This window comes from Eschrichtius robustus, chromosome 12 (genome assembly GCF_028021215.1).
Source record: "Eschrichtius robustus isolate mEscRob2 chromosome 12, mEscRob2.pri, whole genome shotgun sequence".
In the NCBI taxonomy this organism is placed as follows: Eukaryota; Metazoa; Chordata; class Mammalia; order Artiodactyla; family Eschrichtiidae; genus Eschrichtius; species Eschrichtius robustus.
This window is the reverse complement of record NC_090835.1, coordinates 25,488,961-25,514,895: the sequence shown is the minus strand read 5'-3', so window position 1 is coordinate 25,514,895 and position 25,935 is coordinate 25,488,961. Positions and strand designations below refer to the sequence as shown.

The following is a 25,935-nucleotide window of genomic DNA, read 5'->3' as shown; positions in this document are numbered from 1 at the left end:
CAGCATCCTTTATTCTCAGCTGTTTCAAAGGTGGGTGCAGAAGAGTCTGAGTGAGTGAGTGATGGAAAAGTTATGGCTGGTGGGAACAGGGACCCCACGTTTCTTGGCGCTCTGAAGGTGGATTGCAACTAAGGGCCCAGGCTGGAGGATTCAAGGCTACCTGGAGATGTCATTCTGCTAGAAGATGATAGCACTTGGGTAGACCCACTCATGATTTGGGCTACTGTCCCAGCCAGCCAGGGACAGACCTGGGAAGCTAAAGTCACCTTTGGGAATGCTTCTGTAAAAAAGCAATGCAGGCAGGCTGTCTTTGGACTTTCATGCACCCAACCAAGGTCCAGCCCTTGAGCTGCTTCCTCCTCCCAAAGAGCTTTCAGTCATTTAAAAGACACTAGGGCAGAGTTCATTTAATTGCCTCTTCCAGTCTTGCTTTCTCTGCCTGTCTGGCCATTCCTGCATCAGTTTCGTGTGAAAGGAACATCTTCGTCTGCCAGTATGTCAAATATCTTACACTGAAAAATTTACAACTTCTGGGGGAAAGTCGTTCACGCAATGAATGTGCTTTTGGGTGGATATGAATGCCCCCCCCCCCCCCCCACAGAATGGAAATATGCATACCTATCTGAGTCTGTAATCAGAGAAATATACCTCAGTGAGAGGGAAAAAGGTCATCTTAACCGTTATTGAATGAGACGTTCATCCTCCAACTTTGCAATGCTCTACTGGTACTTCAGATAAGACCAAGTTAACTATCAATATGTGCTAGTCAAGTCCTTTGTGGCTTTCCTTGTCTCCTCCTCCTGCTTACCTTTTGCTAAAGAAAAGGCTCAAAAGTACCACTATGAAAGGATGCGATGAGAAGGAATAAAACCCAACGAAAATGTAAGTGGCTCACGACAGGGGAGACTGGGCATACAAATGGCTAAAATCATGGTTGATGGTTTTCTGTGAAATTTAAATGATTCCTGCACTACTCTGAGGTTTATTCTAATGAGAATCCAAGGGTTGAGGCAGAAGCACGTGGTAGTTACGAATTCAGTTTTGGAAATCAATCAGACCTGGTTTGACCACTGCTATCTATTCCTTTGTGATCTTATGCAAGATGCTTAACCAGGTATGAGATGATGGTGAGTAAGCATCTTAAACCTAACATGTCTAAAACGGACGTCCTGATCTTCCTATTATCTTCATTCCAATCAATGGAAGCTATCCATCCACTTGTCCACTGCACAAAATTTGGAGTCATTCCAACTCCTTTCTCTCTCTTGTATCCCATATCTAAACTTGGAGCGAATCCTTTGGCATTATCTTAAAAATATGTCAGAATCGTACCACTTCTTGGGACTTCCCTGGTGATCCAGTGGTTGGACCCGCACTTCCAGTGCAGGGGGCCTGGGTTCGATCCCTGGTCAGGGAACGAGATCTCACGTGCATGCCGTAACTAAGAGTTCGCATGCCGCAACTAAGGAGCCCACGTGCCACGACGAATCTGCCACTAACACTTGGCGCAGCCTAAATAAATAAATATTTTAAAAAACCAAAAGAATCCTACCACTTCTCACCATTTCCACTGAGCACTCTCGTCTGAGTTACTCCAATGGCTTCTAACGTTCTCCCTGTCTCTATCTTTGTTCCTCCTATAGCTTCCCCTAAATTCAGAAGCCAGACTCTTCCTTTTAAAACAAATCCACGTTCCTACTCAGCTCTCCCTCCCCCGCAATGGCTCCTACGTCACTAAGTGTAAGCAAAAATCCCTCCAATGGTCCTTTTCTCTCCCTCTCCCACGATCAACTTCCATGTTCCCTTCCATCAATTTCATCTCTAATTTCATACCCTACCATCCACACCCCCTCTATTCCAGCCACCTTGGCCTCGCGACTGCTAAGATATGCCTGGCATACTCCCATCTCCAGGTGTTCACCTGAAATACTCTTCTCCTGGGTATCCACATAGCTTACTTTTGTATTTTCCCGGATCTCTGCTCAAATGTCACCTTTTATCGGAGACTTGCCTGACCTTAAAATTACAGTTCCCACCTTCTCTTCCATGCTATTTTCTCTCTTCTTTATTTTTATCCATGGCACCACTCACTTTCTTTCACGATACATATTTAACCTTTTGTTTTATTTGTGATTTATAGGTTATCTCCCCCTCCCCACTAGAATGTAAGCTTGATGAGTTCAAGGATTTTTGTCTGTTTTGTTCACTGCTATCTCCCCAGTGCTCAGAGCAGTGCCTAGTTTATAGAAAACACTTGAATACTTAGGGAACACACAAACGCATGCGTGAATGAATAGTATCTAATAGAGCCTAGAGCCACTTATCTCACAAGAATTTTTAAGGATGAAGCAAACATTCTACACAATGCTCAGTTCATTGGTAGGGCCCAAATAAATAACTCGTGCTCTCTCCTATCGCCTGTGTCTATTCAATCTAAAACTGGCTAAGCACTCTTGCGGTTTAATATTTAATTCATAGTTACAGAACTGAACACTGCACAGGAGACATCTAAGAGGAAGGTTATCTGAGAATATGATGTAAGATAACGGACAGCAAGGGTTAGAAGCTGGGAACTCAGAAGACCACACTGTCCTGCACAGGCAAGCCTAACACTGAAAGCTTGGCTAACAGCCACTGAGACCACCATGTACTCTTAGGGTCACAACATGTTGTTTCTCCTTCCCAAAGATGTCACCTTAGATTTGACACTTTTGCCAGATGGAAAAAATGTAGATATACAGACTGAAAGTAGACTACAAAGAAATATAATGGACCAGAATGGGTTCTATCTAGGCCAGATATTGTCCATCTCCATTCTGGCTGGAAACATCTAAAAGCAAAGCAAAGCAAAGCAAAGCAAAACAAAACAAACTAAAGACTTATACCATCTGTTCCAAAATAATGTGTCTAAGTTTGAGCCTGATTTTTTTTAAGTTCCCTTTCATTTAGAAAAATGCTCTCAGAGTACAGGGTATTCAGGATTACAAAACCAACATCAAGCCTGAGACTTTGTAACTATAAATTGAATTCGATCTCCTGTACACTCTCTACAAGCTGGCCACCACAAGCCTCCCTACTAAGTGAGGCGGTTATTACCCAAATAATAGGATTAGGCCACATTCAGAAATATCTAGTTTTCTTAGTTCAGCAGATCTTTCCTTACAGATGTACTAATTCACATTGTTCTAGCGTGCTATAAATGTGCAGGGGAAAACCAACCCTTTTCAGAGCTCTGGTCTGAGAGTGTTGGGTGACCAAGCCCAATTTCTGAGTTCCTTTGAAAACCATTCAAAGTCAAGTGAAGTGTTAAAAGGGCCTATTCAAAAATTCAGACCCCAAAGACTCAGTTTCAATGGCTTTTAAAAAGCAAAGGAGAGCTAAACTGGTTTCCACTAGGGCAAGAGCCTATTTTTGGATGTGTCACAAATCAAAATCAGTATTTCTAGAAGTTTTGAAAGCCCTTCCAGAGAGGGAGTGGGAAAGCATGAAGCTTGAGAGTCAGTCGGGTCTGGATCCAAGAATTACTGATTGTAGGATGCTGGGACACTTGCTTAGCCTGCGTGGAGCTCAGTTTTCCTCCCTGCATAATGGACACAATAGGGACCATTTTGTAAGGATGATATGAGGATTTGCAATAATGCTTACAAGGCACCAGGCCCAAAGCTTGGCTCACAGAAGATGATCTGTAAATGTGGGCCTTTTGTTATTCCTTCTCCACTTCTGGTCAAACCATCTGGCCTACCGCAGACAGGCACTTTTATTATGTGCCACATCAAGACATGTAAGACCACTGGTCAACAGTTGGTGACTGGGATGTGGAGAAACCCATTCATTCAGAGAAGTAAGATTTCATTAGTGGCTGTATCGTCTCATAGCCCAGAATAACTGGTAAGGTTATAATTAGGTAGAAGGCAAAACTCCATTTCTAATTTGAAAGAGCTTTTGACATAGTTAGTCCATTGGTAATTTAAGGTTCCAATTACTTCTGGAAGGTAGCACTCATTTGTCTTATGGAGAACCAAGGTCTCTTCTACATTGAGCTCCAACGTGTATGTCTTTCTTTTTATGAGAATTTCCGGTCTTTCATCCAATAAAGTTTAAACATTGTGGGAAGAATCCAATATTTCATTAGAGTTTAGGTCCCACCATAAAACTTCTGAGGTTGATGACAGTGTCTGGGCTCACTTTGCTTGCCTTTCCTCTACCAATAGATGTCTTCTCCGGTCTCAAAGATTTGGAGTCAATATTAGAGTTTATGGTCATCATCAGTGACCTTTTTGAAGAAGAAGAATTGAGATTGATTTTCCTTCTAGGGCCAGGAGATGGATCATCTGAAACGTTCTCTGTGCCACGGATCTGGGAGTTGCACCTGCCATTCTGATCATAAATACGTGTGTCTGTGTGGCATGGGGGTCTGCGGTTGGCAAATACATAGCAACTGCCATCTGCTAAAGCAGAAAAGATTTGAAAAGTGGAAAAGGAGAGGTATGAAGGGGTAGAATTTCAGAAACTTTCTTCCCCGGGAAGTTCATGTATTGAAAAGCCAGGTTAATGCCACATATCTGAAAAAGCTGATCAGGGCTTCCTCTGATAGATTAAAAAAAAACAACTGGTGGGAAAATAACTGTGAAAACCTGGTGATCTCTACAACATAATGATTTATCTTCCCTGAGAGGAGGAAGAGAACAATTTTAAAACCTCTAAGACTTCTCTGACTTTAAAAAAAAAAAGGAATTTGGTATCAAACAGATTTGGGAAATGCTGTAGACTATATCTACTTAATGCCTATGAGAATATGGAAAGGAAAGTTCTGCTGTAAGACACTCATTGAACCACGAGGGAGAGATGATATTGCCCCCAGAGGACATTTGCCAATGTCGGAAGACATTTTTGGTTATCACAACCAAGAGGATATGCTACTGGCATTCTAGCGGGTAGAAGCTAAGGATGCTGCCAAACATCCTAGGATGCCCAGAACAACACCCCACAACAAAGAAGTATCTGGTCCCAAATGTCAATAGTGCCGAGGCTGGGAAACCCTGTTTCAGACCTATTCACAAGTCATGGAACACTTTCTGTACCACTGTCTCGGTCTCTACTTCTTAGAAACTGGTCTCCTGCTTCCCAGATAAAATGCTCACTAGGATTAATTATGTTTTTATAAAAGTACTCCCCCCAAAAAACTCCTAAATATTCAACTCTGAAACCAATTCCTAGATATAGCTAGAGCATTACACATGTGCAGATTCTACCATGAATGAGGGAAGTGCTGTTTGATTGAAACATAAAAGGCAAAGGAATCTATCGATATCTACCTATCTATCATCTCTATACTATCAGTGCTATCAGTTCATGCAATCCAAAAGTATGAACATGTTGGAATAACGCTTGTTTTCGTAGAAATTCCCATCCTCATTTATGCCTTTCTATCCAAAGTTAGTGACCCCTGCCAAAGTTACCATGCGGAATGTCTATGGACCACACCGGGCACACCTGTACACATCAACAACTTTCCCTCCCGGCTCCAAAAAAGACTGAATGACACTGCTTGTTGGTTTGCAAATTCATAGTCTGGTGAGACAACTTTGAAACCTCCTATTTTCAGCTCATTCTTGAAAATCTTTGACCTTGCTGGGTTCCTAGGATTCCACATACTACTTGCTGGAAAATTTGACTCTCCAGAGAGAATTGTTTTCTGATAGCTAACCAGAGTCACTCCACAGGGCTTGCAACTGTGACTTCAGCCTTGACTTTTGATCATGAGTCCTCCCTCTCCTATGGGGACCATGCTGTGCACTGTAGGATGCTTGGCAACATCCCTGGCTTCTCTTCATTAGATGCCAATAATACCCGCCCCCCCCAAACCCATTTATGACAACCAACGATGTCTCCAGACATTACCCAATGTCCACTGGGGGATAAAAATCACCCCCGATTGAGAACCACTGAATAATCCCAAGGTTTTCAGGAAGTCCTTCAACAAGCTCTCAAAACTGAATTGATTTTAATTCATTTGGTGGGGGGCAGGGCACACAGAGCTTTTTTTTGGATGGGGGGGTGGTAAAGGGTCCACTGAACATCAGTTTAACAAGGTCAAGATCCAAGGCTAAAAGGGTTGGGAATCCCTGGTCTTAGAGAACGTGACATGTACAATGTGAAATCATGTACAATTCCCAGGCACAGCAATGAAGATCGCAACTACAGTGAAACAAACAGGCTCTTCTGGACAGCACTTCCTCCCTGACATCACAGTTGTGACCTGCCACTGCTAAGGGGTTCCCAGACACTTCACAGCTGATTAAGAGACAACCAAGGAGAAGGAAATCATGATTTCACTAAGAAAGGGCCAACTGCAATGCAGGAATAGGTGAGTTGGTTGGGCGAGGGCTTTTTACGAAGCACAAGGAAAACAGACAGCACAGATTTGTGGAAAAGTTCTTTAGTTTTCAAAGGATTCTGGGCTTTGACTGGGGAGCAATGGATTAAAAAAGGGCAGTCTGCATTTGGCCAAGTATTTACTGGAATTTACTAACGAGACCGTCAATGAAAGTCTGGATTTCCCTGGGAAAAGGGGAGCAAAAAAACACACCATTCCCAGAGGCCCTTTCATTTTAGCTGCCTGGGTGGGAGGGGCGGAGGGAAGTAGGGGGGAGGAGGAAGAAGAAGTTCATGAGAAAAAAGCCAATGAAAAACTAGGAAAGATGCTGTTTACGCAGAGCTCGGACTAGAGCACCCACTTTTATTATGATGTTACGGTGCAAATCTGAGATTAAAAACAGCTTCCTAAAATGTGTCAGAAGTTTTCAAGCCCTGAAATGAATCCAGACCTACTCTCTGCTTCCTTGTGAAGTAAAATACACACTCTGAACATATTTACGTTTCTTTAAGAATCAAAAAAAAAAAAAAAAAACTTATTTTGAAAAATTTCAAACAAAGAAAAATTGTAAGAACATCACAAAGAACTCCCTCTCCCCCTTATTCAGATTCCCCAACTGTCAACATTTCACATTTGCTCCCTCCTTCGTCCTCCCTAAATATATATATATATATATATATATATATATATATGCCATTATTATTTTGTCTTTTCCTGAAAAATTTGCAGACATTAATGTTCCATCATCTCTCAAACTCTAATTTCCCCAAATCAAGGACACTTTCCTACATAACTGCCGTACAACTCTCCAAGTCAGGAAATCACTATTGATACACCACCAGCATCCAAACCTATGTGTTTCTTTTTATGATTCCCTCCTGCAAGTTAGCTCTTTATTTCCATAGTTTAGGCCAGTGCAATAAGGATATCAGCTTCTGAGTAGTTCATTCATTCACTCATTTCAATATTGTTGATAGTATGCCTACTGTGTGTAAGGCACCAAGCTTGGACAGTGGGCGTCTACAGCCCAAAGGAAATTAAAGTTTGGGGCAATTCAGTAAATGATTCGGTTAAAAGGATTTTCACTTGAAATGTGATGGCTATGTCTACATTTCTTCCTTTGTTCTAGTTAGAAAAAGGGAGCAAAACCACGTTTTGTTTCGTTTTTTTAAATGTCACCTCTTCCCTCACTTCATCTTACACACCTCCCAAACCATAACCACATCTTAACATGCACTTGCCACATGGATGGAGGAATACATCAGTATTTGGGCGAACGAGGGGCGAAGAACGAGGTGAATGCAAGGGCAGAACTCAGAGTGGTTGACTGTCCTACCAATGGGAAGGAATAAGCCTTAGCATTGCCAGAAGAGTTTAACTCCTGTAGCTTAGTTTTAGCTCAAGAAAGAGTATGGAAGATATCTCAACGCATTTAATGTGTTTTATTTCAAGCAGACAGTTATTAGTGTGAGATCACTTTTTTTAATAAATTTTAATTTCATCATTTTTCATACTTCACTTGTAGTGCGACAGCATATCGCATTCTACAATAAACCTAATCACCACAAACATCTACAAATCCCCTAACTGGCTTGACCAAAATCTAATTTCTCATCCTGATTACCTATATATCTACTGAACAAAGAAAACACTTAGATTTATTACCTCCAGTTATTCTATTTCTTTGCATATTAAAATGTCAGAAATATCACTTAATGTGTGCTTAATAAATACTTGATGCTTTTTTTCCCTCCAAGTCTTCTAGAAAGCCCCAATCTTGCTCTTTACCTGGTTTAATTTTAAGGAAAACAATTTTCTCATATTCATCCCTTTAGAGCTCTGAGCAAAATCTGTAAATGGCTCAATAATTCCAGAATGTTTCAAGCAGTTACAATCTGGAAAAACAGAAAATCTTAAAATTGTAGACATCCTCTTTCCACAGCTTTTCACCACTTCACCAACTAAACAGCAAGATGAGGGGATTATATCTTGGTTACCAAGCTCAGAACCTGGTTCAGCCACAGTTTGACCTAGAACCAACTAGCTAACTTATCTGATGGTGCTAAGCTCATCAAGTAGAAGAGATTAAATTTGATAATGTGAGTGAATTGCTTTGCATAATTTCTAGCAGAAAGTAAATGCTCCAAAATGTGATTGTTATAATAAAAAGTCAAAGCTGTCCCAATAATTATGGGAGGAAATGCACGGTACAAAACTGAGGGGAAACAGCTCTTTTGCGGATAACTGAAGCAATCCATTCATCTACTTTCTGAGATACTTCAGAAGAAGGTGGCTTAGAGAGAGTTATTTGACTTATTTCCCATTTTAGTACATAGGCAACCTAAGAGTGAGGATAATAAATGAAAAAGGGCTTCTAAAAACAGACCACCTGAACGGTTTATAGTTTAATTCAGATGTCACCCTAAAGGGGCAAAAAAACCCCACAACTCTATCTGGTCGCTAGAAAAGAGAACTGATGACATCATCAGCCAATTTGCAGCCAGTGTCGTTACATACATTTTAATTTCTGGGGGCATCAGTACAGGGTATGAACGTGAAACAAACCATGATGGTTTTCTTAACACTGGGGAGGCAAAGTTAAATGACGGCAATTATAGTGATGGAGGAGACACAGCCTCAGCTCTGATTCTTCTGAAGTGTCTTTGAGACAGCTCCGTAAACCTAATCTACTCAACCTTTACCTACAGGGCTCAGGGAATATGAAAGTTGCCTTCTTGAAACTTCTCCTTCAAAGAGGGAATGGTCTCTTGGAATTCAAGCTTCTACAAGGCGGCTACCTGGCGTTGTCCATTTTTGCCCTCTCCTAAAAAGCATCATTACACCTTGCCCTTTTAACCCATAGAACACATAAACATTCTTTCTCCTTAACTGAACTTACTGCCAGGATGAACTTGAACACTGAGATGCAAAAGAGGAGAGTTTGTTTTAACAGCTGCTTTTATGTGGAGGCCCTGGAGTTACTACTCTAAAGACAGCTGGTTCTAAAAGCCTCTTTTTTTTTTTTTTTTTTAGGTTTGACCACTGTATTTTTTTTTTTTTTTAACATCTTCATTGGAGTATAATTGCTTTACATTGTTGTGTTAGTTTCTGCTGTGTAACAAAGTGAATCAGCTATACGTTTACATATATCTCCATATCCCCTCCCTCTTGCGGCTCCCTCACACCCTCCTTATCCCACCCCTCTAGGTGGTCACAATGCACTGAGCTGATCTCCCTGTGCTACTTTTTCAATGCCCAGCTGTCAGGGAACACCCACTAAAGTGTTCCCAAACAATGGTGCAAAACAGAAGAATGACAAGAGGATGGTACTTATTAGATGCAAGGGCATCCTACACAGGGACCCATTACATGCTGACATAGGGCTTTTCTCCCCAATTTATTTTTATAAGTTTACTGATCCCTTGGCTAGTTGAATATTAATTGCTAATTGCCTGAGGTTGCCCTGTCTAATACGGTAGCCACCAGGCACAGGTGGCTGTTTATATTTAGAGTAATTAAGTTAAATACAATTTAAAATGCAGTATCCCTATGGTACTTGGCCACATAGTAAGTGCTTAATATTAGCCACATGTGGCTAGTGGCTTCCATATTGGAAAGCAAAGATAGAGAACATTTCCTACATTGTGGAAAGTTATTGGACTGCTTTGGCCAAGGCATAACCTCATTCTAATAAGGGAAAGGGGATGCAGGCCTGGCTAAGAATGGTGGCTTTGTAGGTTCAGCCTATATTGATTCTTTTCCATACTACTTCCTGTACACTCTTCTCTTGGCTGCCAATTTTCTATTTTATAAATTTCTGGAAAGGGATGTTGCAGTGATTAAAACAATCCATGAAAATGAACAACAGCAAGAAGCAAAGATGGTGATGTGGCAATCCACACATTCCAGATCTTTTTATTGGTACCTATTAAATAACAAAGGGGGAAATGTACTCTCAGCCACAACTTCCCACGCTGGTGTGGAGGCTGAGGACCCCAGACGGGAGAGGCAGAAAGCCAGGCCCTCCACTCATCCGGGCTCTCAGACCCCTGAACTCATGTTTGGGTTCTAATGTAAAGGTGAACAGAAGCATATTTCCTGACAGGAGGTTTTGAAAGGTTCCATGCCATCAGCGAGAGAGCATTTATCACTGAAAATTATTGAGCAACTGCACATTTAAAAGGAAAGACAAGATCAATAATTTATATAAGTTGAACAAAGATCATTAGCAACATGAAGATATATATATATATAGATATATCTATCTATCTGTCTATCTATATATATAGATAGATAGATAGATAGATAGATATCTCCTAATAGCAATTTGTAATTTTATGGTTGTAGTGAGGCTTCCAGGAAAAAACTGTCAGTTCTATATGTGTTCAAATTTTCTGTTTCCCCACTAGAATGAATAGCTCTGACTGTTATTGCTGTATCCTTAGCATCCAGAACAGACTAGCCCCACAGTAGGCCCATAAAAAATATTAGCTGAAAAATGAATGACTTTTTTTTTTAAAAGGAATGACCCAGAGTCCTTTACGCCCTCCTCATAAATCTTCCTCAACTGCCTTTAATAATCAGGATTCCCTCCCAGCCAATTAGACTTGGACTCAGCCTCTACCTCCCACTCCACATTCCAAAGTTTCCATTCCTGTCCATTCCAGAAGGGCAACTCGCTGACCTGAGTCAGGAGGGAGGAACTTCACTCCTTCTCAGGGTCTAATGTCTCTCCTACCCTTGCCCCCATCCCCACCTTTGGACTTTTTAAGACTGTAAAAACAGAAATATGTCAAGCTATCATGAAATATCAGCTGTCAGAAAGCAGGAACAGAATCTCTGATAGGCATACAATCACTGTAAATACGGAGGAAAAAAAAAAGTCCAGCTAAGTTTTATCTCCAGTGAAACAGATGCAGGCCAGTGTTTTGCTTTTTTGGAGCACATGTGAGATGAGTGGTTTATAGAGTCTTAATCTACCCTGAGTTCAAATAAACTTTGTAATTTCATATGTCATAATGTTTTCATTAAAAAAAACCTATCTTATTTTTTATACTCCATATTGATAGAGCCAAATAATGTGTTTCTTATTTCTTTCTTAAAAGACACTAGAAGTGTGTTTAAGATGTGTCTTCATTAGTAAAAGAAAAAAAAATCTTATATTTATAAAAAAATGCATACACATTTAATGTGATATTCCTTATAGCCCAAATTTTTATATCATCCTCCGAATCTGGCTATTATGATATTTTAAAAATAAAAAAGAGAGATGTTTTGCCATTCCCTAAACATAATCAGTTGTTTGAAGTGTTCATAGCTGCCAGTTACGGGAATTTACCAGTAAAAGTTATAAATTTACATTTTCTACTGCTGGAGTCAAAGGGGCAATGTCAGTATTAGCTAAATAACACTGAGTCTAGATGGAATGTTAGTTTTAGGCGTATCCTTTTATTGAATATAAGCAGGAGTTTAAAAAATTCATTCTGAACACGCGCTGTTTCTTTCTACCAAAACAAACAGGACATTGGGAGACACTGCTCTGGAAAAGATCCCTGGTGTTCTCCTTACTGGCTACAAGTAATAAATCCTTCCTTCTCCCAGGGGAGAGAAAAAAAAAAAAAAGGTATACTGACGTTGAAGTTGTATCGCTAAAGTAGATTATCACACAGTCAAATCGATTCATAAGAACGCCTCTCTCGACAGGGTAACATGGGGGCTAAATGTGACACAGATTTGCTTAACTTGGCTTGGTACATAGTAAATACTCAGTAAACGTTAGCTACGATCACCTGCTTTGGAGAAGTTATCTTATTCAGCACCTCATAAAAAAACCCTCAAATGCATATAGGGACTCCCTTATTTTGGTCCTTTCCTCCCCAGTTACCATAACAAACTACAGTGCAAAATGGAGGCTCAGTAGGGGAATGTGGAACCAGCAGAGATCTGAGGTCATCTTTATGATTTATCATTTTTTGAAAAGTGCAGGTTCTCTTAAAACTTTCAAGTTACTGTTATGTTTTATTTTTCTTTAATAAGAAATGCTTCTGATATGTATTGCAGGTGAACAAATAACAAAATTGACAAATGTTGTAAGTCTTTTACAGTTATCTGAACACAAAGAATAAGGTATGATCAAACTGATGCACATTAGGTGAGCTTTTTCCTGTACCTGGCTCCTCTGACATATTCAGAACCATTTCTCCTAATCACTGGTTTTGTCTTCTGGCTATGCTTTAGCATTATCTACAAATTCAATAAATGGAGCATTCATATTTCATAGGTGAGACTCAATGAATCAGGACAACAGTATTAGAGAAGAAAAGAAACCCAACAAAAATATTAGGCCTCGTATTTGTTTTTGTTTATATCGCTAAGCATCATTTCCAATCCAGAAATATTTTTTAAAGTATCCCTTTAAAATACACATTTTGAACTATCCAATTACATAAAGCTTGCCACTTGGCTAACTCAGATTTGGGAGAGGGATGGTACAGGTTGGAGGGGATTTACAAAATTAAAACGTGTCTTTTTAAAACCAAAAGAAACATACACATGCATTTCTAAGCACACAGCCTATTTGCCTTTACAGTCTGCTGATACACACTGATTTTTAAACATTGTATATAAAATTAAATAACATGGAAAAAATAAATATGCTTTATTATATAAACACATAGAAATCTGTACTGCTCAAAATATTCAGATAATACTAGGCTTGGCTGCTTAAAATGTATTCGGAAAGTATGGTAGTGATATTTACAATCTTTATTTTTGCTAGAGATAGATGTGGTGAGGTGATAAAATACTGATGTCAGACATTTTCTCTTCCTACCTACAGAAGCTGCAAACTTTAATATGAAAATGAGGTAGACACAAATTCGTAAGTTGGCCAGGCAGAAACAAAAGCACAGTTCCTTCGTGAGCTCATAAATTCTCATTATTCGGGTCGACAGGCATTATTCCAAAGCACCTAAAGCAAGGCTCAGAGAACACATTTAGGTTTTGGCATGAAAAACTCACACAAGCAATTTCTCCTAAGGAGAACCATGGTCTGTCTCCAAGGCAATCAGCAAGCAGATACACGAGGCAATGCAAAAAGGAAGGCTGGAGGACCATCTTGGATAGGTGACGTCACCTAGCAACCTTTTTGATTTTATCTTGAAGCAGCTTACTCTAGAATGCTACAGATTTTTTAACCCACTTCCCACTACAGTCTGACAGCTCTCTTTCCAATTTATCCCTCTAGTCACGGGATGTGTGCATGCAATAGGCAAATCAGTGTTAAGAACCTTATTTCAAAAATAAAACATTACCAAGTCAGAGTGCACGGACACGTTCAAAAGAGGACAGAAAAGACGAAATCTGGGGAGGGTGTTTTCCACAATCACGATTCTAAATCTCTAGTGACTTGAGCCAGAATTAAGGGTCTTAAAATGGGTACCTGAAGCCTACATTCACAAAAGCTTCATTTTAGAGAGTCTGGACACCACGCTAACAGCCATTTGGAGTTTCTCTCCTAAATACGGCTCCTTAGTAACAACTGTTGAACTAGGCTATCTTCATTTTGACCTTGGAAAAGACCTACTCACACAGCAATAGTTGCTTCTCAACACTATCTCCAGCTTGGGAGTACTTGGGGAAAGAAAGCAACAAGGCTGGAGGGGGACTAAAGGCTACCCTTGGTCTCTAATAAATCTAGTTCACTTTCTCTTGAAAGCAACATGTTAGCACCTCGAATACAGTTTTTGTTGTTGTTAATGTCACTCTCAGTTACAATGATGAAGCACCACAGAAGTGGCTTTATGGCTGTTAACACAATTCACTGAGGTATGCTTCAATCTAGAACTACTAAGAAATTGTACCAAAGCATCAATAAAAGTCAACATAAAAGTAAAATCCAAATCCTACAGTAAGAATCTAAAAGGCTGCCCTCACACACATGATTTAAATAATATATTACAAATGGATCTATTTAAATAAAATGCTTTTGATTTAGTTGTTTTAAAAATCACAATAAAAAGCCTTGTAGAAGTGGCCTTGCTCCCAGGCTGCAGAGGCATTGGAATATATATTTGAATAATGATCACTTTACAAAGGAAGCATTAAAATCGCATAGGCAGCAAAAATATTTTCAAAATCTGTGTATTTGCTCCTGTGCATTACAGAGCATTTAGAATCTCTCTCTTTTTCTCTGTGTGTTTCAGAAAACTATGTGCAGGCCCAAGAACAACAACTACAATAAGAAAAACTTAAAGTCTTCAGTTAACCAGCAGATCATATTTTAAAATTTAAGCACTTAAGCTCTTAAAATATCTGTGGGAGAGGGTGGTGATCCGGTGTAAAAAAGAACTAAGCTGTGTTTAGAAAGTGTTCAAGAAAGAGAATGCTGTGGAAACTAATGTATATATACTATATAATATATATTGCATATATATTATATACAATATACAGTGCATAATATTATATTATTATTATATTATATATACACACACACATACCCTCTGAGGGTTAGGAGATGTTTTTCGGTCAATATTAAAGAAACACAACTTTTTAGAGAGCTACTAGATTTTTTGATATATACTCCAGTGTGGTATTGGTGTTGGCTGAGTGAAAGGAGTGAAAATAGAATGGGCTCAAGAGGGAAAATTTCATGAAAAATAATATGTAATAGGTGACTTAGGGAAGCTGGAATGTCAGAAGATGTTCTTGATATTCTAAGGTTATTTCTGATCTTTTTCAAAATGTTCATTTTGGGAGACTGCCAGTATTGCAGACAAAATACTCTGGGTGAACAATACATCTGAAATGCCCTTGAATAAAATCCTTAGAGTCCAGCTGAATAGTACCAGTTGAGATAACGCTCTAAATTCTTCTAGATTTCTACTTAATACAAAGTACAGTAGTTATACAGCTAGTGTTCTACCTGCAGACACAATCTCCGACACTGAAACCCTTGACTCTTAGAAGTGTCAACAGGTATTAGCCATGTCAGGTCAGTTAATCTGCTCTTTAGTTGGTTTTAGGAATGGTTAAGACTTTTCCTCAGAACCCTATGGAATAAAAAAGTCTTTTGGATATGACTTAATATAATATTAATTCAGCTTCAGTGCAATTAATGTATTCACAGGAATGTTTACTCTATTTACATGAAACAGCCCTAATGACTCCATACCTATGGCACAATTTAGCCACAGTATCGTTTTGACATAGCCTATCCTTCTGTTTGCCAAGAGCTGCCCCAGAAGTTTGCACAGTATTTACAGTGGCGAATCTGTCTCACAATGTCATTTAAAAGTAGATCACAAAGGAAGCCTAGGACCAAAGAAAAAAATGGTCTCAAACAGGCTTTGTGTCTTGATAGAAGAGAGAACATTTCAGATGCCTTGAATGGCATCAGGTCACTGAGTCCACTTTTGGTCTTTTGAATTTTCCAAATGGTTTCAGTCGATTTTGTGGGCACAACCTTTTTGGTGTCTGTGTTGAGAGCTGTACCCGAGTCACAGAGAGGCAAGGTATAGTCTCTGAATCAAAAATTGCTTTGGCCTCAATAAGCAGGTATCTTCCCACCAAAGTCAAAACTACCAGCTTAGAAAAGGAAAGAATATCTGCTTTTGAGTTGTCTGCTTAAATCACTTTGGAGCTTAATAACGGCACGGAGTTATTTAGTTTCTTAAAAAACACACACACACACACACACACACACACACAAATATATATAGTCTAGTTATAGGAAAGGATGCTACTTCTGGGCGTTGGCAAAGGCCTGTATGAGGTACAAGTCACCTGTAAAGTCACTTTGGCAATCTCATAAAAAAAATTAATTCTGTTGTATGTCAATATGAAGAAAATAGCAGACTGTGTATAGCACAGTTTCAGGGATGCCCTTGTGAAGAGGATAATTATCTGTCTCAAAGGAGTGACCCAGAACACCTTGGAATTGGGCATGTTAGTTACATATTTTGCTTAACAAACATGAATAGTTAGGGCCGTACCGAACTCCAAGGGCCAGTACTCCATGCAGCGTCTTGAGGACAAGCATGTGTGTTACATTGCTCTCGATCTGGAGGCTTGTCAAGAATTTCACAGCTCAGATCTAGAAACCGTTCCCCGCTGGGCCGCTGACAGACCACCAGTCTTGTCCGCAAGCCTCCACCGCACAGCTTAGTACACTGGAAGAAGAAAAAGGAAGGCAGTTATTTTGCCTGAACAGCCAGTGGCAAATTTTCTTTTCCCGTAAGAAAAACGTCTTAGCCAGACTCTATTACAGCATCAGGCAAGATAAGTCTGTAGGCAGAACGAAGCTGAGTTACCAAAAGTAATATACACGGCAGACCGGAGCCCTCTACTTTCATGGTAGGTATTGTTTATTGAGCATTTGCTCTTCATCTGTACTAAGTGCTTTTATATATATTATCTCATCAAGAGGAGAGTGTAATTATTTGCCGCATTTTATATATGGGGCAACTGAGCTTAAGAGAGTTTCACTTGATCAAAGTCAATTGAACAGCAGGTGTCTAGGATAAGACTACAGCCTTTTTTTGAGGTATTCAAAACCAAAAATCAAAGAAACAAATAAAAATCTAAAAACCACTCAGTACCAAATAAAGGAAATAATGACTTAGCTGGTTTTATTTTCTGGCAACCTCTAAGAAGTTGTCACCAACCTTTGTCTATTCTGTGACTCTATAGTCTCCATAGACCTTTCTGACGTTCAAATATTTTATGTTATCTCTGAATCTGAGGATAATGATGGCTTTCCCCTAGGATGAGTAAACAGTGTGGTGGGAACATTGGATAAGGTTCTGACTGTTGGCTAGACCCACACTTCTGAGGCAGGAACAAGTTGTATTTCTTGGACAGTACTGCTGTGCTCACATCCAGGAACACTGACTGTTCCCCTGCTGTGTCAAGGCCAGATCTCCCACAGAATTTGGAATGATCTGGTCCGTGCTGACAGCCAGCATCCCAGCAAATGCGTGTACTCTCCTGGCTTCTATCCAATTACAGAAGCTGAAGCACAGGCCCCACGGGACAGAACTTTACGAGGAGTTTTGGGAAACCCACAATATACACGTCTCCAAACCTGACTTCCCCTTCCGGCCTTTCAGCAAAGCCCTCCAGAATGACGTATTATCACCGAAAGTTAACAAACTCTCCGTTATGAGTGCCTATGACTACTAGGTTACGTGGATGAAAGCATGAAATGTGGACACGTGATTTCGTTTAGCCAGGGGTGTGGACAAACATGCCCGTCCATCTCATGTGTCTTTGTTCCCCTCTTGGCGGGGGTGGGGCGGGGGTCTCCACGATGTTAATCCTCGTGTGTTATTTTATAAATTTTACAGTCAAGACAGAACAACTCAACAAACTCTAAATATGTGTCCTCCCTGTGGATTCAAGAGTAGAGAGATATAGTCTTTGTTAATTAAATACAAAACAATAAGCATCTAAGTCCTACACATGACAGTGGCTCAAAACCCCACTCGATAATAATAGTAATACTAATGATAATCAGTATTATTGGTAGTAATAATACTGATTATCATTATTATAAAAGCAGTTAACTGTGATTGAAGGCTATGGGCTAGGCTTTTGACACACTATCTCATATAATAGATGTGAACACTGTGAAGTGAGTGCCATTATTATTCCCATTTATAGACGAGAATACAGACATTTGGCAAAGTTATATTATTTGATAAAGCCACAAAGCTTTTAAGAGCCAGGCCTGGGAATGGGACCCAGTTTTGCCTGCTCCAAATATTCTATTGCCTTTCATCGGTCATAGCAGGCAATTCTTAAAAGGTAACAGCTGAAGAATTTTATTATTTGAGACTATACAGCTAATTACTCATTTCTACAATTAAAATGCATCACCTTTGATAGGAATAACAGCTCCTATTCATTCTGGTTCATCAGGGATTTGAAATATTAGGAGACACGATGCCATGGGAACAAGGGTGCATCACAAACACCCCAAAACTATGAAGAAGATGGCAAAATTTCCATTGACTGATTTAACACACATTTTCAATCACTTTAAAAGCACCCATGTTTTAATCAGCAGAGGTTAACAATTTAAACTAGCATTTATCTGCATTCTTTCCTAACTTTTCTCTCCTGTGTAGTCAAGCTGTCTCTACTTGGTAATAAATGCACTTTTAAAATAGTCCAGAATTAAGACAGTTCTCCTAGTTAACCTGAAATCAAGAAGCTTTAACTAGTGCTAGTTCTTTTCTTCAAATAAACTATGAACAATAACACTGTTTGGTGTTTGGTTTTTCCCAAAGGATGTATAAGTGGAGTTTGCTCTCACCTCTCCCCAGCTGCCATAAGCCCACTGAGGGCAAGGGCCAGATTCGCAGGATCTCTGCTCATCGGGTTTGATTCTCTCCACGCAGTCGTTGGCGGTGTATCCATTTTCATCCTGACACACAACAACACGCCGCTGGGACCCACCAGCACAGGTACTGGAACACTGAACACAGCAGACATCAGTCAACAGGTTAATCCCTACCTCGATCTCCATCTCAGGGACACAAAAAGCAGCTGGTTGAAGGGTCAGAGACAAATGTGGCAGAAACCATTCTCAAGTCGTCCACGATGGACAGAAAGCAATCCTGAGAACCTCCCTTCCGTGGGGCTGTTTAAAGTTCACGTCTTAGCAGCACCTGGAGGGCAGAAACACGGCTTCCCCCTTGCGCAGGTTAGGTCTCAGTAGGTGTTTAATAAATGCCTAATGAGTGATCATGTCTTGGGATTTCCAAAGCTGTCTTATTCATCCTTTGCATCTCTGAGAGGTACAGAGTCGCTGACTGACACCACAGTCTGCTGGGAAATTCTCTTCTTTTCAAAACTACAAGCGCTTATTTAGAAACAACATTTAACTTCCCTTTCAACAGCAGGGTCAAATCACATGATTCAGGAATTGCCAGTTGTTGAAATTAAGCTTCTGTACTGACTTCTTCAATTACCCAAGGAAAGCATCACGGAATGTCACTTGCATATCATTTCCTTGCAGGTAACGTTCCCGTCTCTCCCTTGGCAAAAGCCTCTACTTCCGTGGCTAATGGTAGCAAGATTTGTTTTCCTTCTTTATTTTTATTCCTCAGTGAACTTGAATTCCATATTGACAGACCTCTCTTCAGGTGCATGAGCTTAGTGCTTACTCCCTCTCATGGCTGTCACAGAATTATGTTCACCCTTCAGCTAATTTCCCACACAAGCTTCTCATAGCTCTCTTATTTATCTACATCTTGAGTGTTTTTTTCTTTCCATAATTTCCTTATCTTTTGAAACCCGATGTGTTTGCTGGTCTCCTTCACTCTGACCCTTAACTTGTACAATCTGTTTGCTTGTAAAACAACCATCTAGTCCTCCAAGCAATCCAATTCTCACGAATTATCAAGTCTCTGACCGCATCTGCAACATTGTTTTGAGTTCCCGGTTCCAATGGCTGATTTGTGCTATCAAACCCCAGCTCAAACCAGTGTTATTTCAAAATACCCATAAATACTGCTCCTTGCTGGTTGGCTTCTTCCATATAAAGATGTGAAAATGTTTATCTTTTGCTTATTGTACTGGACTTCAGTTCAATTTCCCTGCCTATGCTGGTCAAATTATGAATGATTTTCAAATATATTGAGTTTAATTTTTAAATGTAGAGCAGGAAAATAGATTTATGAATTCTGTCTGAGCAAATATTTAGGTAATTTTTGATTTACAAAAATCCTACCTCTATTCTCTGAGGGTTCTGATATACTCACTCGAAACTTAAAAATATTTGTTTTCTACTTTTAAACAACTTACTATGCGAGAAACACAGAAACCTATTATTTTAATCGGCTTTGTTTGGGGACCAGAATTTAAAACATTAGGAAGGACCTTCCATATTGTAAACAGATTTGGAATATATATATTTTGGCCCTTGAGTTTTTCCTCTGATAATAAAATCTTGTATTAATTGTTTATTATGTCACCTGTGTTATTGTCCCAATAAAATGGTAAGCTCCTTCAGCGGGGATCAATGTCATACTTGTATCCCTATTAGATCCTATAGTGCTGGTCACAGGATCTACTGCCTGATCCAATTAGAGTTTCTAGAAGCAATAGTTCCAGAAACCACATGCTACACTCCCTTCAATATGGCTGAGTGGAGCAAGGAAGGATAACAAATCCAAGGTCAACTAATCTACTGGCTGCCCAGTGACCAGTCAGATGCTTCCTATTGAGAGTCTGACCAAACAAAGAAAGCGCTCAGCTGGGGGCCAAGCAATTGCGCCATACAGTCTAGAACTTGTGCTTGCACAGTTCTGAACCCAGCATTGGCCTGGGTCTTTATACTCCCATACACAGGTGAAGTATTTTACATCATCTTTCTCCAGGTCCAATTTTGCCATTTTTTGATTAACAGGGATTCTTAGTTCCATTCCCATGTTGCAGAATTTCACTCTGGACTTACTTTGTTAACAATTTTCCTGTCCTCTTTAGATGACATATTTTCCCAGGTAAACGTTCCTCCGAACAAACCCTGTACCTATCATCCACACTGAACAAAACAAGAGAGAATGGCCACTAGGGAAGCAAGAGATGATGGACGTCTGGTATTTTTATCTCCCTACTATACCTCCCCTTAACACCTGGCAGCCCAATTTTCCTTTAAGGAATCATTTCTCCCCCAATGGATGTCACCTTAGTGGGACTGTGTTTTAAGATGCTCTACATTTCCCTGATCAAGGAGTAAGAGGAACGGGCTGAGCCAATCAGACTTTCCTGGGAATTTGAATCCTGAGCAGAGCAACTCAAGGGTGGTTCAGAGTTGAAAAGGGCTCATTAAGACAGAAACTCCTTAAAGAAATTATACTGTAGATACTGTTACATCTAGAGATCAGAGACTGGCATTTGGCCTGGCGGCCAAATCTGGCCTGCAAGCTGTTTTTATAACTCAAGTGTTATGGGAACACAGCCATTTCCATGTGTTTACATATTGTCTATGCCTGCTTTTGTGCTAAGACAGCAGAGCTGGTTAGCTGCAACAGAGACTGCATGGTCCACACAGCTGAAAATATTTATTACCTGGAGCTTTGCAGAAAAAATTTGCCAACCCCTAGCTAGATCCCTGAAGATGTTCTGGTCCCAGTCTCTACTGGGGCTAAATGAACAGTATTGTTTGTTTTGCTTTCCCTTGAAGGAATCAATTCCTTTTCTTTTGCTTGCAACCAGAGACCCCTAGTTGGTAACACACCAAAAAACTTACAGAAGGTTCAGGTTTATGCAAAAACATACTGTAAAATGATGTTCTGATTCCAGAAACTACTGAAAACGTTAGATTCCCATTCTCTAGTGCTCATGATTCTTTGCTGCCTTTCCTGCTGTGGCAGGCAGGAAGAGCCATGCATCCCGAACCACGCAGAGATGTATACACATGCCACACTCTCCTGGGAGTAAGTCAGGCACGTCAGCCTAGAGCTGAAAAATCACATTGTCCACCTTCAGCCTCACTTAACTTAGAAAAAAAAAAAAATCCCCAAACAAAAAACAGGCACAATGAGAAGAATGGTATTGTCCATTGCTGCAAAAAGGTTACCTAATCCTCCCTAATTGGGAACTCTGCCCAAGGGCAGAATCATTCAATCTTAAAGGAATGCATTATCCACATATGTAGTCCTAAATAAGAATAGCTTCCAGTGCCTTTTTTTTTTTTTTGAAGTTCTAGTGTTATCATTAGAATACACATGTTTGAGTTGTGAATTTTTTCCACTGGAAAAATCATGGGACACTCAGTGATGACCTCTCTTGATCACCCTTTAATTTCTCAGAACCCAAATTTCTTCTAACCCAGGCAAAGGAAGCCTCAAAGTGGGAAGTAAGGGAGGAGAATGAGGCGGTGAAGGTCCCAGGCAGATGTTCTGCTTACAACCAACAGGTGCAGTGTGTGAAAACACTCAGTGGCTATCTGCATTCACAGGAAAGTAAACCTAATTTATTGAAACATAACCATGGTGGGAAACTGACAGGTTCCTTCTAATGCTTTTTAGTCCAGAAATAATTAAACACAATTAGCAGTACTAGAAGGAAATGAATAGTAAACAATTAAAAAGAAGACTTCATGTGTGATTAATAAACACCAAACTCCCCATATCTCCCCAGGGTCCCTTGCTACCTTACCCCTCCTGAAGTTCCTTTAGACATGTCCAGTATTCCACAATAAAATTATTTTTTGGAAAATTATTCAATAAAAATTCTAAAACTTTCAAAAGCATATTTTTCCTTTGAATGCTAAATATCATGTGTCAAGGTCTTCCTGATTTGAAGGACAAAGATAACGATAACAATAAAAATAATCGTCCACATTTATTAAATTTTCACGATGGTGGGCAGAGTGTAAAACACTCTATTCGCATTGTTGTATTTAATTCTTACGACAACCCAAGAAAGTTGGAGTTATTGTTAACTTTGTTTTACAGGTGAGGAAACAGGCTCAAAGAGGAGAGGGGACCTGCCAAAGACATCAAAATTTGCAAGTGCAAGTCCTTGGATCAAACAGAGGCAACTTTCCTTAAAGCCTGTGCTGATAACCATTCAGTTATGGTATTTTCCCTCAGCACAGATTTTACCCAGCCTAGTCCTTCTCTCCTAATCCAAGACAATGATCTACTACTACAAATGGCACAGCCGTTGTGCCACTTCAAGACTACACTCATCTGGAAAATAGCAAGAAGGAAAATGACTTTCATTAAAAACTCCCTTTCAGAAAAGTTCTTTTGCCCTTTTAATTTTCCTTCAGTTAAGAGCTGCCTGCCACCTCCAGGATCAATCATCACAGCTTCACATTACCTTCCAGGAAGCTGCCTGATCAAATCATCCAGCAGGGACACCCCCTCCTCCACCCAGTTAAGGTAGCTTAGAGGTGTGGGCAGACTGTCTCAAGTGACACCCCTTCCGGGACTGCAATTAACCTCAACAAATGAAAATGCACAGTGTCAATCCCTTCTGACATAAATATGCTCCAGAGGTGTTTCTAGTTTTGTTTCCCTCCAAGCACTACATCAAATGAAAGAGAAGAAAGCAAATTCGCAAAGGCTTCAGGGAATACTCACTGCTCCCCAGGGGCCGGTCCTCCACTGGTTTCCTCCCAGCACATGGGTGCGGCTAGGGCTGACGCTCCTGGGGCGATAATCCTCGTTTTGGAAAGGGTGCTGAGCGAGGCCACCGTCTGGGGTCCGTTGAGGGCATGGTGACATGGAACAGTCCTGGTCGGTTTCTGGGATATAATCCGGGTCACACTCGATTTGATCGATCACGTGGTCACTGTAGTTGACACAGACCACTTGCCGGGTGGTCCTCCCTTGCCCACATGTCACGGAGCACTACATTGGACGTTCAGAAAGAGAAAGGGTGGTTCAGCCAGTTGCTCAGGCCCAAAACCCTAGCATATCCCCGTCTCTTTTCTTCCCACCTCATGGTCACTTTCATGGAGAAGCCCTGCCGGCCCAGTATGCAAAATACATCCCCATCAGTCACTTCCCACCATCTCTGCCATCACCTCCCTAGTCCAGGCCACCGCCTTCCCTTGCCAGGACTATTGCAGTGGCCTTTCAGCTGGGCTCCTGTTTGTAATCTTGACGCTTTCCTCCCAACCCAAGTCTGTTATCCACATATCATAAACCATGCCCCTTGCAAACAATAGTCAAATCATGTCATTCACCTAGTGACTTCCCAATTCACTGTGAATAATGTCCACAGTCCTTACCTTGACCTAGTAGGCCCTTCATGATGTGGCCACTGGCTACCTTTTTGACACATCTCTTATCACTCTCCACACTGCACTCCAGCCCCACGGGCCTTATGGATGCTTTTTGAGCAGGCCAAGAACACCCCTGTCTCAGGGTCTTTGCAGCTGCTCTACTTTCTGCTCTACAACACGGATATCCATGTGGTTCACTGCTTCACTCCATGCAAGCCCTGCTCAGTGCAATGTGAGGCCTTTTCTGACCACCTCATCTAAAAGCACATCACCTCTTTCTCTCTGCCATTACTGTGTTTGACCTTTTTTCTGGTATGTATCAGTATCTGGTGCTATATCATATATTTATATCTTTATTTGCTCATTGACTGGAATCGCCATTGGAATGATCTTCATAAAGGCAAGGACTTTCTTATTTGTCAGTCACTGCTCTTTCTAAATACCTGGTGAGTAGACAGATGGATCTGATAGATGTACGTGTGTATGTTTGGAAGCTCAGGGCATGAGAGTGAGATTATCTACCATTTAGTGAGCACCTTCTTTGTTCTAAGCATTTAACAGACAGAATCTCAAATAATCCTTACAACAGCCTTATAAGGTAGATATTCTTTTTGGCCTCTTTTAAGAGCAGAAGAAACTGAGGTTCAAGGACTAACAGCAGACTGCTCAAGGTCATGCAGCCAGTTAATGTCAATGTCTGGATTTTTACACAGCTCTCTCTGAATCCAGCTCTCAAATTTCATATATGTATTATGGTATTTATTGAGATATTCATCTCCATTCTCTTCACCTGTCCTAAGCTCTGTATTTCCTGGACTCGGGAGCTTTTGCAAGACAGAAAGCAGGAGTTACCTGAACACAAAGGTTTTTCTACTTTTATAAAAGTCCACAGGTGGTTCCTGGTGTGCACGGGAAGCTGGGTCCCCAGCATTGCCTGAGGGTTCCTACTTCTCACTCTCGGCAGGGAAGCCAGAGGCACAGGACTTGAAGGGACCATGGGATGCAGGAGGCACCCAGATGCAAGTTGAGGCCCTCTCCCTTTACTGCCCCCACTTCTCCCTGCTACTTCTGGTACTCCACAAGCCTACTACTCTCTAATGGGACTTGGCTCAGTTAAGACTGCATTTTCCAACCAGTCCAACAGGATGTGGGCTTAAGGGGTTGTAAGTTGATTTACACATTTTTAAAAAATGTGCATTTCTTGCACATCTGGCTAAGATTCATACCAGCTGCACATACGCGGAGAAGAATATCTCACAACCAAGTACAATTCTAAAATAGGACCCGTTGACCTTGGGGACCCACGACTAGTCATCCCCCTTACGGCTCCCCCAGTCCCCTCCCAATTCCAGAGAATTCACTTGCTTACAGGGTTCCAGTCCAGAGCCTTCCACCGCCCACAGGGGGTCACAGAACATTCCTCCTTGGCCACTGGTCTAGGGAGGGTTGCACAGGCACTCTCGTCAGCCACAGAGCCATCCTCGTCCCGACAGCTGACATATCTCATCCGGGTACCTTTGCCGCAAGTGGCTGAGCACTGGGTGTTGGAAGAAAACAATGCAGAGACGTCATGTGAAACAGTCACTCACTGGATAGAAACCTACTCTCTCAAGTCGTGTCAGAGAACGTCTGCCTTCCCTCCCACCCTCTCTCTACTTCTTCCGTTCTTACTGGCGTCCAAGACCCAAATCGCCACTGGGTCCTTGGAGCACTGTGTGTGCTTCTCCTTGCTTCCGGGGCAGCGGGGGGAGGGTGACAAGATGGTAATTCACAGTCCTAGACGCGGATGGGAAGAAAAGACCAAAGTTACCTT

At 40.8% G+C, this 25,935-nt stretch overlaps 1 protein-coding gene and 1 long non-coding RNA gene across 5 annotated transcripts in view; one reads left to right on the top strand and one right to left on the bottom strand.

Moving 5' to 3' along the window:
- Window positions 1–23,136, top strand: part of LOC137773017 (uncharacterized) — a 39,315-nt gene extending 16,179 nt beyond the window's left edge. For 2 of the 3 annotated variants that reach the window (XR_011075620.1, XR_011075622.1), the window contains exons 4-6: window positions 4,314–4,485; window positions 6,178–6,367; window positions 9,085–9,410. This is a non-coding gene — a long non-coding RNA (uncharacterized lncRNA). Of the gene's footprint in view, window positions 1–4,313; window positions 4,486–6,177; window positions 6,368–9,084; window positions 9,411–18,666; window positions 18,844–22,842 lie in introns of those variants that run through there. The other variant, XR_011075621.1, reaches the window with a different exon arrangement.
- ADAMTS9 (ADAM metallopeptidase with thrombospondin type 1 motif 9) overlaps window positions 1–25,935 on the bottom strand; it is a 169,212-nt gene that overhangs the window by 62,513 nt on the left and 80,764 nt on the right. For both annotated transcript variants that reach the window (XM_068557319.1, XM_068557320.1), the window contains 5 exons: window positions 25,794–25,898; window positions 25,492–25,659; window positions 23,476–23,745; window positions 18,693–18,854; window positions 16,369–16,545 (listed from right to left, as the gene is read on the bottom strand). In XM_068557319.1, the coding sequence (XP_068413420.1) occupies window positions 16,369–16,545; window positions 18,693–18,854; window positions 23,476–23,745; window positions 25,492–25,659; window positions 25,794–25,898 (882 nt within the window). The remainder of the gene's footprint in view (window positions 1–16,368; window positions 16,546–18,692; window positions 18,855–23,475; window positions 23,746–25,491; window positions 25,660–25,793; window positions 25,899–25,935) is intronic.